Genomic DNA, 11,913 nt, shown 5'->3' with positions numbered 1-11,913 from the left:
AAAAAAAAAAAAAAAAAAAAAAAAAAAAAAAAAAAGAATTGTAGTGCTTCTAGATTATTCTATATTCCTCCAGAGAGGGTTTACGTTGTCCTTTGCTAGGCAGTTAGAAGGTGTGTGGGGATGCAGTCCTAATCCTTGCACTGAAGTTTGCTATGGCTCAGGGTGTGCTCTGATCATAGGGTAGAGGTCCTCAGAGTTTTCTACTGGGAGCCTTGTGTGTTCAGTTGGGCAAACCTCTTTCTTGGCTCAGAAGCCTGATTTTGTCTTCTCAGTGCAACAACACTTCCCCCTCTTCAATAAAAAAAAAATTCCCTCTACTTCTCAGAGGATTTCTGCTTAGGCTTTTTGCTTCCTGCCTTTTATATCTTTTTTTTTGAGACAGAGTCTTGCTCTGTTGCCCCGGCTGGAGTGCAGTGGCATGATCTCCACTCACTGCAAGCTCCGCCTCCTGGATTCACACCTTTCTCCTGCCTCAGCCTCCAGAGTAGATGGGACTATAGGTGCCCGCCACCACGCCCGGCTAATTTTTTGTACTTTTATTAGAGCCAGGGTTTCACCATGTTAGCCAGGATGGTCTCGATCTCCTGACCTCGTGATCCGCCTGCCTCGGCCTCTCGAAGTGCTGGGATTACAGGCATGAGCCACCGCGCCCGGCCTGTATCTTTTATATCTCTGAAATTCAGCAACTATCTCAAAGGGAAAAGTGGCCATGTGTTTACAGCCCCTGAAGTCTCCAGCCTCTTGAAGCCACCCAATGCCCTGCCTCTTGCCTGTGCCCATAATCAGCAATTCCCCCAGGGAAAAAGCAGCCACAGAAGCTCAAACTACCTTTCCGCAGTTCTCTCCTCTCCAGAATCTTGGCCCTTTTGGTCTTTGCTGCCTCAGCAATATTTCCAATAGCTTAAGAAAACCCATGGTTTTTATTGTTTTCAGTGGAAGTGTTGGTGTTTAGCAGGCTACTGTATCCTGAGCTGAGTTGTAAAGATTGCAGTAGAATGAGGAAGATTGGTTGGGGAAGTTGTTCAGTGGGGTCAGCTCATGATCAGAGGTGTAGGTGCTGGACTGAGTGCCTTGTATGCCAGCCCAATACTGAGGCTCAATTGTGCAGGCACTGCAAGCATGTAGGCTTCTGAAGAGGGTCAGGTGGGAGAGAACAAGCATGAGGTTGGGCAGAGGGGAAAGGTCGGTGTGAGAAGTTGCACAGAGGGTAGAGTAAAAGGGCTGGTGGTGCCAAGATGTGGGGGAGGGTGGGCAGTGGTGGGGCTGCCCCTAGGGACAGCCCAAGAGTTTGGTGGTCGTGGCACTTGGTTGGGGCTTGAGGCAGAGTGTCCAGGGAAGGGGAGTTTGGGCTGGGGAGTAGGAGCTGGGATGGATGGCTCATAGGTAAAACAGGCTAAGGTTGGAATGGGGGAGGTTTAGAGAAAGTCCTGGAGGAATGTGAGAAGAGGGGAGGGGCCAGGCTGGGGGACAGATGGGAGAAGAGAACAGGAAGCAAGAGAGATAGGGAGAGAAGGACAGCGAGCTGTCAGACAGGGCAGTGCTATTATGCAGCAGTTGGTTGCTTGGGATTGGATTTTGAGAGTACTCTGCAGTTTTGGATGCCTTGAGGCGCCTCAGAGGGTAAGGGCTGGCCAAGACATGGCTTGCAGGTCCCAGGGTGCCTTAGGAGGTGGCATGAGAGAGGGTTAAACAAAGTGGGCATTGCAGTCATTCTGGGCCAAAATGAAATCAACTATAGCAAAATTAAGAACAAACCATCTCCTGAACCCAAGACTGATGGAGACACCAATGGCCTCAGCCTGCAATCTCCCTTCCCAAGGGAATGACCTTTGAATTGGGCCTTGAGGGAGATTCAGAGCTGCCCAGCCGAGGAAGGAAGGGTGTCCCGGAGGCCTGGCCTGCTCTGAGGCACTGAATAGTGAAATGCCTGTTCTGTCCAGGGTGTGAAGGTAGCAGGTGGGTGTGAGGTTAGAGGCACAGGAGGGTAGTCTGGGCAGCGAATGTGGCCATGATGTGAGGAGCCTGGGTGCTATTCTGAGGGTGCCAAGGAATCACAGGTTTTTTTTTTTTTTTGAGATGGAATCTTACTCTGTTGCCCAGGCTGGAGTGCAATGGCGTGACCTTGGCTCACTGCAACCTCTGCCTCCTGGGTTCAAGTGATTCTCTTTCCTCAACCTCCTGAGTAGCTTGGATTACAGGCACGTGCCAGCATACCTGGCTAATTTTTGTATTTTTAGTAGAGACAGGGTTTCACCATGTTGGCCAGGCTGGTCTTGAACTCCTGACCTTGGGTGATCTGCCCACCTCAGCCTCCCAAAATGCTGGGATTATAGGTGCGAGCCACTGCACCTGGCCCAGTGATGGATTTTAAGCAGCAGTAAGTCCTGCCTGCGTGGGTATTTAGAAAGACAACTTGGTGTCTACGGGGAGGAGGTAGTGGGTGCAGGGGTGGCCCCGTTGTCCTGGGCACATGATAAGGGTGGTGGCAGAGGAGGAGGATTAAGGTCGAGGTTGAAGAACAAACCATCAGGACTTGGTGACAACTCAGTCTTGGGGTGGAGGAGGAGTGGGGGGATCAGGGTTAGGCCTGGGTTCAGCTGGTGGCACATGAAAGAGGGAGGATGACTGAGGAGGAGCATTCTGAAGGGCAGGCGTGGACAGGGCCTGGCTGTAGGGGAAGGAGCAAGGAGTGGGCGTCCACCCTGAAGAAGAGCAGGTGCTGCAGTGCGCTTCTTTGTTCTTCACCATCTGTCCTCTGCCTACTTCCAGAAGGTCCCTGGAGGGTGATGAGGACTGAAACTCTAAAGTTTACCAGGCCCCCTGGCCTCAGCACTCCAGAGTGGCTGTCCTGGGGCCCAGGGCCTCCCGGGCTGGAGAGAGCGTCCAGACCCAGAGAATGGGGCACCGGAGCCCTGGCCCCCTAGGGTGGGTGTGTGGTGTGTGTGTGGGGGTGGTCTTACCCTGGGTGAGGACTCAGACTGCCCTCAGCAGCTTTGAATTGCCTTCCAGAACATTCTTGAAGGCCTTCCCACTGATGGGGGAGACACAAGAGCGTGAGCGAGTCCTCACACACTTCTCCCGCCGGTACTGCCAGTGCAACCCTGATGACAGCACTTCAGAAGGTATGGCCCCCACCCACTCTGCCCAACCCTCCCCACCCACTCAGCCAGGCCCTGGCCCCCTCCCACCCTGGTCCACCTGGCACTTTGGTCCTGTTGCCAGGCCCAGATGGTTTGTCCTCTCTGGCATGCAGTAGGTGCTCAATGAATGCTAATTGAATAAGCTATGGCACACGGTCTGCCTGCTGAGCAAAGCGCAGTCTTGCCTGTTCTCCTCCCCACTGCCTGGAAGTCCCTCCAGCCTCGGGATTCAGCTCTGTGGCTCTCCCTTCTCTGTGGTCCCTGTCATGGTGCTGACTGTTGGTGTGGTGGCTGTCCCGGTGTGGTGGGGGTCCAGGTTGGGGTCCTCTTAGGGACAGGACTTGCCCAATAGATGGGCCCACATCTCAGGAACTGGGGGACGAGGCTCATCATTGGGAGAGACACAGGTCAATGCAGGGGCAGGGCTGGGGTCTCAGAGCCATTCCTAGGTCTGAGGTTCAAGGTGAATTTGGCCACAGGAGGCAGAAGTCCGGGCCAGAGTGGGTCCAGGGTGGTCAGGCTCCTGGGGCAGGCATGTGACTTGGGCCCTGCAATGGGGGCAGACCAGGAGCATCATGCAGGCCCTGGCCCCTGAGGTGAGTTTGGCAGGCGGCTGGCCTCACTCTGCGTCCAAGGCCTCCTGGTGGGTTCCGTCGGGAGACGGGGTGGGAAGAGGTTGGATCCTCGCACTGAGAGTGCCACGTCTCTGACTCAGATGGGATCCACACACTCACCTGTGCCCTGATGCTGCTCAACACGGACCTGCACGGCCACGTGAGTTGGGGAGGTGGAGGTGGGGGTGTCACATGTTCTCTCAGGGACCCACCTTGTGTTGATCCCAGTCCCTTCTTGAGACCTCTCACTCAGTGGCCAGGCTTCCTTTTGAAGGCCCGGGGGTTGGGCAGCTTGGCTTCTAGATTTGGCCCCCCCCTAGTTTCATCCACCTGTGATCTGCCTGAGTCCCCACCCCCAAGTATGCCAGTGAGAGCAGCTGGGTCATGCGAATTTAAGATGAGCCACAAATATGTGCCCCTTGTCCATGCTAAGAGATCATGTGCCCTTTCTGCCCCTGTCCCACAAGTCTGAATGCAGCTGCATTGAAATACCATGCCCAGGGCAACCCCTCCCAACCCCCCAGCCCCGACCAGGCCAAGCAGTGAACACCGAGGCTGTGAGACTGTGTCTGGTCCAGGCCCCAGGCTGTCTCAGCGCTTCTCATGACTCAATAACTCCTTCTTCTTTCCTCTGTCTGCTCCGGAACCCCTCTCTGGGCTCTCTTGCCCTCGCAGGTGGTAAGTGTAGCTAGTGGTGTGCATGCCCTGTGTGCTGAGGGCCCCATCACCATGTCGCCCTTCTGTGTCCCCCATCACCATCTGGCTCCACCCAATCACTGCCCCATCATTGTTCACCCAGGGTTGTCACAGTCCCCTGCTAGGTAGAGAATGTCTCAGTGACTCATGGGGACAACAGGTCAGTGAGTTAACCAGGAAATCTAGGGGATTTGGCGGTGAAAGAAAGAGCTGGGATAGACCCAACTTCAGATTCCACTCTTGCCTCCACGTGGTAGCTGTGTGACCCTGGGCAAGCACTGGCCCTCTCTGAGCCTCAGGTTTCACATCCAGGAGGTGGGAATAATGATCTCCCTGCAGTGTCATGGGCAGGACTGAGAGATGTAATATACATGGCACCAAGGGGCTGGGTCTGGCGCCTAGTAGGGATTTTATGATGTAGAATTTTGTTACATAAAAAGAACAATAGTAGTCCTCATTACTGTGAAAACTGAACCAAGGGCAAGCTGGAAGACCCAGCCTGCAGGCCGCTGGAAGGCGAGATTGTGAAGGCCCAGTCTGCTGGCAGCCTGAGCTCATGGGTGCACTGGGGCACCTGGCCTGGGAGGGCTAGAACCTCGGTGCCTGTGTCAGGAAGAGCAAATATGTGACAGCTTTTGCCAAGTCCACCTGGGTCTGCAACCTGAGTGTGGAACAAGAGAGAAGACGCATTCCACATGAATGTCACTGAGCGCCAAAGCCCATGAGCCTGCTGCTGTTCCCCCAGACTGTGCCCTTTGTTTATTGACAGAGAGCAGGTGTTGCTAGCCTGCTTTAAAAGGAGCACTCAACAGGCCCCTCACTCCCTGTCCCCACCCCTGGCTGGGCCTGTGGTCAATCTCAGGGCTGTCTCTGCTGGGCCAAGCCCTGGTTGCCCCTCCCTATGGCTAAGAGCTGCTAAGAAGGGCGGCAGCCACTGTGTAGTGAACCCTGGGCCAAGAGCACCCCGGAGCTTGGTGGGCCTTAGCTGGCTTGGTCCCACATTGATGCCACAGCTGAGGAGAAACGTCAGGACTTCGTAGATTAGAAGTGGACTGGAAAGACTGTTCATGTTTGCAGCAGACAGACACTGAGGCTTTCTTCTCTCTCTCTTTTTTTTTTTTTTTTTGAGACGGAGTCTCACTCTGTCACCCAGGCTGGAGTGCAGTGGCGCGATCTCAGCTCACTGCAAGCTCCACCTCCCGGGTTCAACACATTCTCCTGCCTCAGCCTCCTGAGTAGCTGGGACTACAGGCACCTGCCACCACACCTGGCTAAGTTTTTGTATTTTTGGTAGAGACGTCTCTCTCTTTGCGTGGCCCTGCTCAGAGATTAGGAGCGTGGGCTCCAAGGCTGTGTTCTCTGTTGCTCCACACGAAGGCTGTGTGGCTTGAGGCAAGTTATTTACTTCACTACACATCAGTTTCCCCATGATAAAGTGCCAGTGTATAAAGAATATGAAGTAAAGCTCGTGGGCAAGGCCTGGCGGTTGCAGTTACTGGGAGTTCTTCAGAGCACCTGACGCTTTGCACTTTTCCCCTTGCCTCCTCCCCTCCCCCTGTCACTAATCAAGTAGGGACTGAGGCCTGGTGGGTTGTGGGGATCTCGAGAACAGGGGCCCTGCTAGTGCCCACAGAAAGAGTTCTGGTCAGAGCGGCAGGCAGTAAAGGGGTATCAGGCTATAGGCATGCCCCTGAGATGGGTGCAGTCTGGTCGAGGAACTGGGGAGGCTTTGTGTAGGAGGCGCGCTGGGACCCTTGAGGTTGGAGGCTCAACAACAACCCTGTCTTCTGAGCACCTTCTGTATTCCATGAACAAGACAGGAAAGGGAGCCCCACCTGTTACAGGAAGTGGGCAACACAGAAGTGAACAAGCGATTACAAGTTGTGCTGGCTCTGTGAAGGGCATACACAGGAAGGCATGATGGGGTCCGGATTAGGGGTCAGGGAAAGACTGCAAGGTTTGGGCAGAGACCTGGATCAGTGGAAGCCGACCCATGGAAAGATCTGGGACTGTGCATTTCAGGCAATGGGGCCAGCAGGGCTGGTTTTCGTCTTGTGGCTGTTGGGAATAGCACTGCTGTGAACATTCGTGCACAAGCTTTTGTTTGAACACCTGTTTTCAGTTCTTTGGGGTTTCTACCTCGGAGTGGGCTTGCTGGTTCATCTGTCTGGTTGTTCTGTGTTTAATTTTTTGAGGAGCTGCAGAACTGTTTCCTTAGAGGTGTTTGTTTATGTCCAGATGGGAGATGATGGTAGCATGCATAGAAGGGACTGACGAGGGAGACCTTTCAGGACTGAGTCTCACAGGACTTGCTGATGGGGTTGGTCAGTGAAAGAGAGGAGCAAGGGTGGCTTTGGGATCTGGCTAGCTGGGGGTGCCATTTCCTGAGATGGGGAAGAAACTTCTGTGTGGGGGTGGTAGTGAGTGGGAGAGGCGGACTTGAGTCCCACTTTTGAACTGTGTTTGAGATGCCTCTGGACATCAGTGAGAGGAGGCCAAGGAGGCGGTGACATGGATGAGTCTGGGCCCGGTGCAGACACATGGGCTGGACAGAGATGGGGGTGGGGTAGAATTCAAAGCTATGGGAATGGCTGATTGCCATGTCCCTGCAGAGAGAACACACTGATGGCCAAGTCCTGGGGCTCAGCGTTATGTAGAGGCAAGGCTGAGGAGTGGGAGAGACTGCAACGCATCCAGGGAGGTCGGAGGAAACCCATGAGTGTGTAGCATCTCTGAAGCCCAGACAAGACAGCATTTCGAGGAGAAGGGAGTGAGTGACCAACTGTAGAAAAGGCTACCATGAGGTCAAGTAAGGTGATGGCACGAGAGTGACCATTGGGATTGGAGCGGTCATGGATGGGATGGTCAAGGTCATTGGAGGCCTTTATAAGAGCACCTTAGGTGGAGTGGAGAGGACAGATGCCAGGTTGAAGTGGGCGAGATGAGCTCAGGAGGTTAGGGTGTGGTGGCCACAGACAGCTCTTAAGATGTTTGGCCTTGCGTGGGGTACTGATAGGAGCCAGCAGTCAAGTCTGATGTTAAAACAGCCCAACCTTGTGCGTGTGCCACCAGGATCAACCCAGCAGACAAGACGCTGCCACTGCAGGAGAGAGAAGGGACAGTGGAAGCTTCCCTCAAGATAAGAAGCAGAGCACAGGTGGGGAGTGGCCTTAAATGGGAGTGGGGAATGTTGACCCATCTCCCATGTTCATAAGAAAGCGAGGCAGAAAGTGGAGGTGCTGCAGTAGGCTTGGTAGCTCTGGCGATGAGGAGATGAGGGGCTTCTGACAGCTTCTACTTCTACCACGAAGCATGAAATGAGGTCCTGAGCTGAGAGTGAAGATGGGATGGGGGCTGACCAGTCAGGATGGGTTTAGTTAAGGTCACAGAAATGTAACACCACTAGCTTTAAAAATGGCAGCTACTTACTGTTTGAAAAGTGTAGAGTCAGGCAGGGTCCAGGGTGGATTAGATTCAGCCTTGCCTCCAGTTAAGAGGTGATCTAATTTCTTGTCATTTTCTTCTGACAGTGATGTCAGCCTCATCCCAAGCCTGGCTTCCCCTACGCAGGCCCGATAGATGCAGCAATTCCAGATCTCACAGCCGCACTTCTCTGCTTGCTGGTGAGAGTTGGTATCTGAAGTGTCTTCTTAGGAGCTGGAGTCAGGAGGGCTTCTACCACAGAAGCTCCCAGAAAGTGGCTGTAAAATACCATTGGCCCCAAATGGGGCATATGCCATTTTCTGAACTGGTCTCTTTGGCCCAGGGAATACCATGGGACAACTGGAAAAAGCCTAGGTTACCCAAATCAATCTCTGTGGCAAGAGGAATGAGGTGATCCAGGGCCTAGCCCAGGGCTAGAAGGTGGGGTCATTCTTCCCCACCCACACCTCATTGCTGATACCTAATGGGAAAGGGGTTTTGGAGAGAGTGAGCCACAGTGTCTACTACAGGGACTTTGAGGCTTTTAATGGAAAGGAAAAGCGTGCCATGTTAATGGAGGATGGAGAGCAAACACAGGAACTGTGGCAGTGTCAGGAGTCTCCATGCCCATGTGGCTGTGGTCATAGACGTAAAATAGGACCAGCATAGCTGTGTGTCCTGCAAGTGTATTTGGTTGGACTTGGATACAGGTACAGTATAGGAAATCAGTTGGGTTTAGTCAGTGCTGGGCTTTTTCTAGGCAAATATGACAGAAGCAGAAAGGGGCAAGAGAGATGTTTACAGGGAAGTGGTTACCAATGGGGTCTGGAATCTAAACTGGATACAAAAGAAAGTGAGGACCTTTGGATCTTGTATTAGTCCATTTTCACACTGCTGTAAAGAACATCCTTGAGACTGGGTAATTTGTAAAGGAAAGAGACTTCATTGACTCACAGTTCCACATGGCTGGGGAGGCCTCAGGAAACTTACAATCATGGCGGAAGGGGAAGCAGACATCTTCTTCATGAGGTGGCAGGAGAGAGAAGAATGTAGGAGGAACTTCCAAACACTTATAAAACCATCAGATCTCCTGAGAACTCACTCACTATCACGAGAACAGCATGGGGGAAACCACCCCCATGATCCAATCACCTTCCTCCCTTGACATATGGGGATTACAGTTCAAGATGAGATTTGGGTGGGGACACAGGGCCAAACTGTATCAGATCTCAACAGAGGATCAAAGGGTTGTTGGAGTGAGGGTTTTAAAGAATGGGGGAGGTGGAAGAGCAGGAGATGGGGGTCAGGAGTTGTATTTGAAATGGGGATTTTGGAGATGATGCCAGTGCTGGTGATGATGGGTGATGACGGGTCAGCAAATGAGTCTAGGATGCACTGCGTGGGGGATGTCAGGGAATGGTGATTTGCAAGCTCCAGCCATGAAAAGATGGCAATGTGGGTTAGAATTGGAGATGGAGACCAGGAGAGAAATTCCAGAGGCATTTTTGTTGCACAGCCTATGGCATTGGTGAGTGGACTGAAGGCTGGGGTAAGGGAGGGAGAACCACCAGGGTTGAGGCAAACAGAGAGGGAGGGGTAGGTGGGAGAAGTCATTCCAGGAGAGCTCAAGCTGAAACAAAGTTTAGTTGTTTTTCAGGAGTAGCTTAATTTCTCTCCAACCTTGTGTTGCTTGAAGAGTGGCAACAGTGGGAGTTTCTGGCAAGGTGCGTTGGGGCTGGATGGTGGAGGGCTGGAGGAACAGGCCAGGGTTTGGATGCTATCCTGAGGTCTGCAGGGGTCTGCCCATTCTCAGATGGTGACAGAGCCTCACACAATAACCTTAAGGGAATACCAAGTATAATTAAGGTTTAGCCTAGATTTGCAAATAGTGGCAAGGGTTTTTCTGCCCATAGGACCTTTGGTCAGCCCCTCCCCTCCTCCTGAAGGATGACGTCTGTTTGGCCCACCTCATCCTGCTTCTGGAATGAGCCTTAAAGACAGGCTAGCATTGTTCTGACCTCAGGGCTGTGCATGGAAGTCAGACTTGTGGGAAAAGGCCTGGCTCCTCTGGGGCAAAGGCAGTGACACAGTTTTACTACCTGGACGATGGCCTGGGCATCACCCTATACCCATCCAGCCTCTACTCTGGGCAAGGAGATGAGTTTGAGGAGATGGTTGCCCTGGCCCTAGAGTGCCAGGGTCCAGGCCTTGGGATGGGGCGGTGGTTGTACCCGCTGTGACTTTCCTCTGCTCGGAGACAGAGGCTGTGGGAAGAAGTCCAAGGGCTCAGGAAAGACTGGGAAGCCCTGTAGATCCAAATGGGGTGGGAGGGAGGGGTGGAACTGGGAATTCAGAGGCCCCAAATCATGGACCTCCCTTGGGCTTTCAGATGATCTGGGTGCATGTCTTTTTGCCTGACTGTCATTCTAAGTATTATATTTTAAAGCAGATAACTTACCCAGTATAATTTCACTTCTTTGCATGAGTCTTGCTTTTTGGTCCTGAGAAAGATCAATTCTAGTGAATGTTTCATGTGGACTTGAAAAGAATATATTCTGTGGTTGTTGGTTATAATGTTCTATATGTGCCAATAAGGTGCCTATATGTGTTGTAAAAATCGTGTATGTTCTTACTGATTTATTTTCTTGTTATGAAACTTACCATTTTAACTATTTTAAAGCTTACAATTTAGTGGCACTAAGTACATTCATAATGGCGTGCAATCGTCACTACTGTCTAGTTTCTGAACATCTTCATCACACCAGAAGGAAACCCCATCCCATCAGCAGTCATACCCCATTTCCTCCTCCACCTGGCCCTTGGCTAATGCTAATTAGCTTTCTGTCTCTGTGAATTTGCCTATTGTAGATATTTCATATGAGTAGGATCACACAATATGTGGCCTGTTGTGACTGGCGTCTTTCATTTAGCATGTTTTCAAGGTTCATTCATGTCGTAGCATGTATTGGTAGTTCATTTTTCATGGCTTAATAATATTCCGTTGTATGGATATGTCACATTTTGTTTATCTGTTCATCTCTTGATGGATATTTGGGTCGTTTCCATCTTTCGGTGATTGTGAATAGTACTGCTGTGAACATTCGTGTACAAGTTTTTGTCTGAATATCTGTTTTCATATTTTAGGGATATATACCTAGGATAGACTTGCTGGGTCATGGGATAATTCTACATTTAACTTTTTGAGGAAGTGCCCAACTATTTTCCATAGTGGCTGAACCATTTTACATTTCTACCACCAACGTGCCGGGGTGTTCTAATTTCTTTACATCCTCACCAACCCTTTTCTTTCTTTCTTTCTTTAAAAAAAAAAAAAAAGATAGCCATCCTAGTGGATGTGAAGTGGTATCTCATTGTGGTTTGGATTTGTGTTTCCCTAATGTTTAGTTATGTTGAGCATTTTTTTCATGCACTTTTTGGCCATTTGTATATTTTCTTTGGAGAAATGTCTATTCAGGTCCTTCATTCCTTTTAAAATTAGGTTGTTTGTCTTTTGTTGTTGTATTCTTAGAGTTCTTTATATATCCTAGACACTAGACCCTTGGTAGATACTTGATTTACAAATATTTTTTTCTCACTCTGTGGGTTGCTTTTCATCTCTTGATAGTGTTTTTTGTTGTTGTTGTTGTTGTTTTGTTTTTGTTTTGTTTTCCTTTTGAGACAGGGTCTCTCTGTCACCCAGGCTGAAGTGTAGTGGTGTGATCCTGGCCCACTGCAGCCTCAACCTCCTGGGCTCAAGCACCTCAGCTTCCTGAGTAGCTGGGACCACAGGCATGTGCCACCATGCCCAGCTAATTTTTTCTTTCTTTTCTTTCTTTCTTTCTTTCTTTCTTTCTTTCTTTCTTTCTTTCTTTCTTTCTTTCTTTCTTTCTTTCTTTCTTTCTTTCTTTCTTTTTCTTTCTTTCTTTCTTTCTTTCTTTCTTTCTTTCTTTCTTTCTTTCTTTCTTTCTTTCTTCTCTTTCTTTCCTTCTCTTTTCTTTCTTTCTTTCTTTCTTTCTTTCTTTCTTTCTTTCTTTCTTTCT

General features: G+C 50.7%; 1 protein-coding gene across 3 annotated transcripts in view; it reads left to right on the top strand.

The window, feature by feature from the left end:
- PSD2 (pleckstrin and Sec7 domain containing 2) overlaps positions 1 to 11,913 on the top strand; it is a 52,302-nt gene that overhangs the window by 22,377 nt on the left and 18,012 nt on the right. For 2 of the 3 annotated variants that reach the window (XM_017873920.1, XM_017873917.1), the window contains 2 exons: positions 3,010 to 3,122; positions 3,856 to 3,916. In XM_017873920.1, coding sequence (XP_017729409.1) covers positions 3,010 to 3,122; positions 3,856 to 3,916 — 174 coding nt within the window. The remainder of the gene's footprint in view (positions 1 to 3,009; positions 3,123 to 3,855; positions 3,917 to 11,913) is intronic. The other variant, XM_017873919.1, reaches the window with a different exon arrangement.

The sequence above is a fragment of the Rhinopithecus bieti genome, unplaced genomic scaffold (genome assembly GCF_001698545.2).
Source record: "Rhinopithecus bieti isolate Rb0 unplaced genomic scaffold, ASM169854v2 scaffold_8674, whole genome shotgun sequence".
NCBI classification, from domain to species: Eukaryota; Metazoa; Chordata; class Mammalia; order Primates; family Cercopithecidae; genus Rhinopithecus; species Rhinopithecus bieti.
Note: the sequence above shows the minus strand (reverse complement) of the source record. Positions and strands in the feature narration are given on the sequence as shown.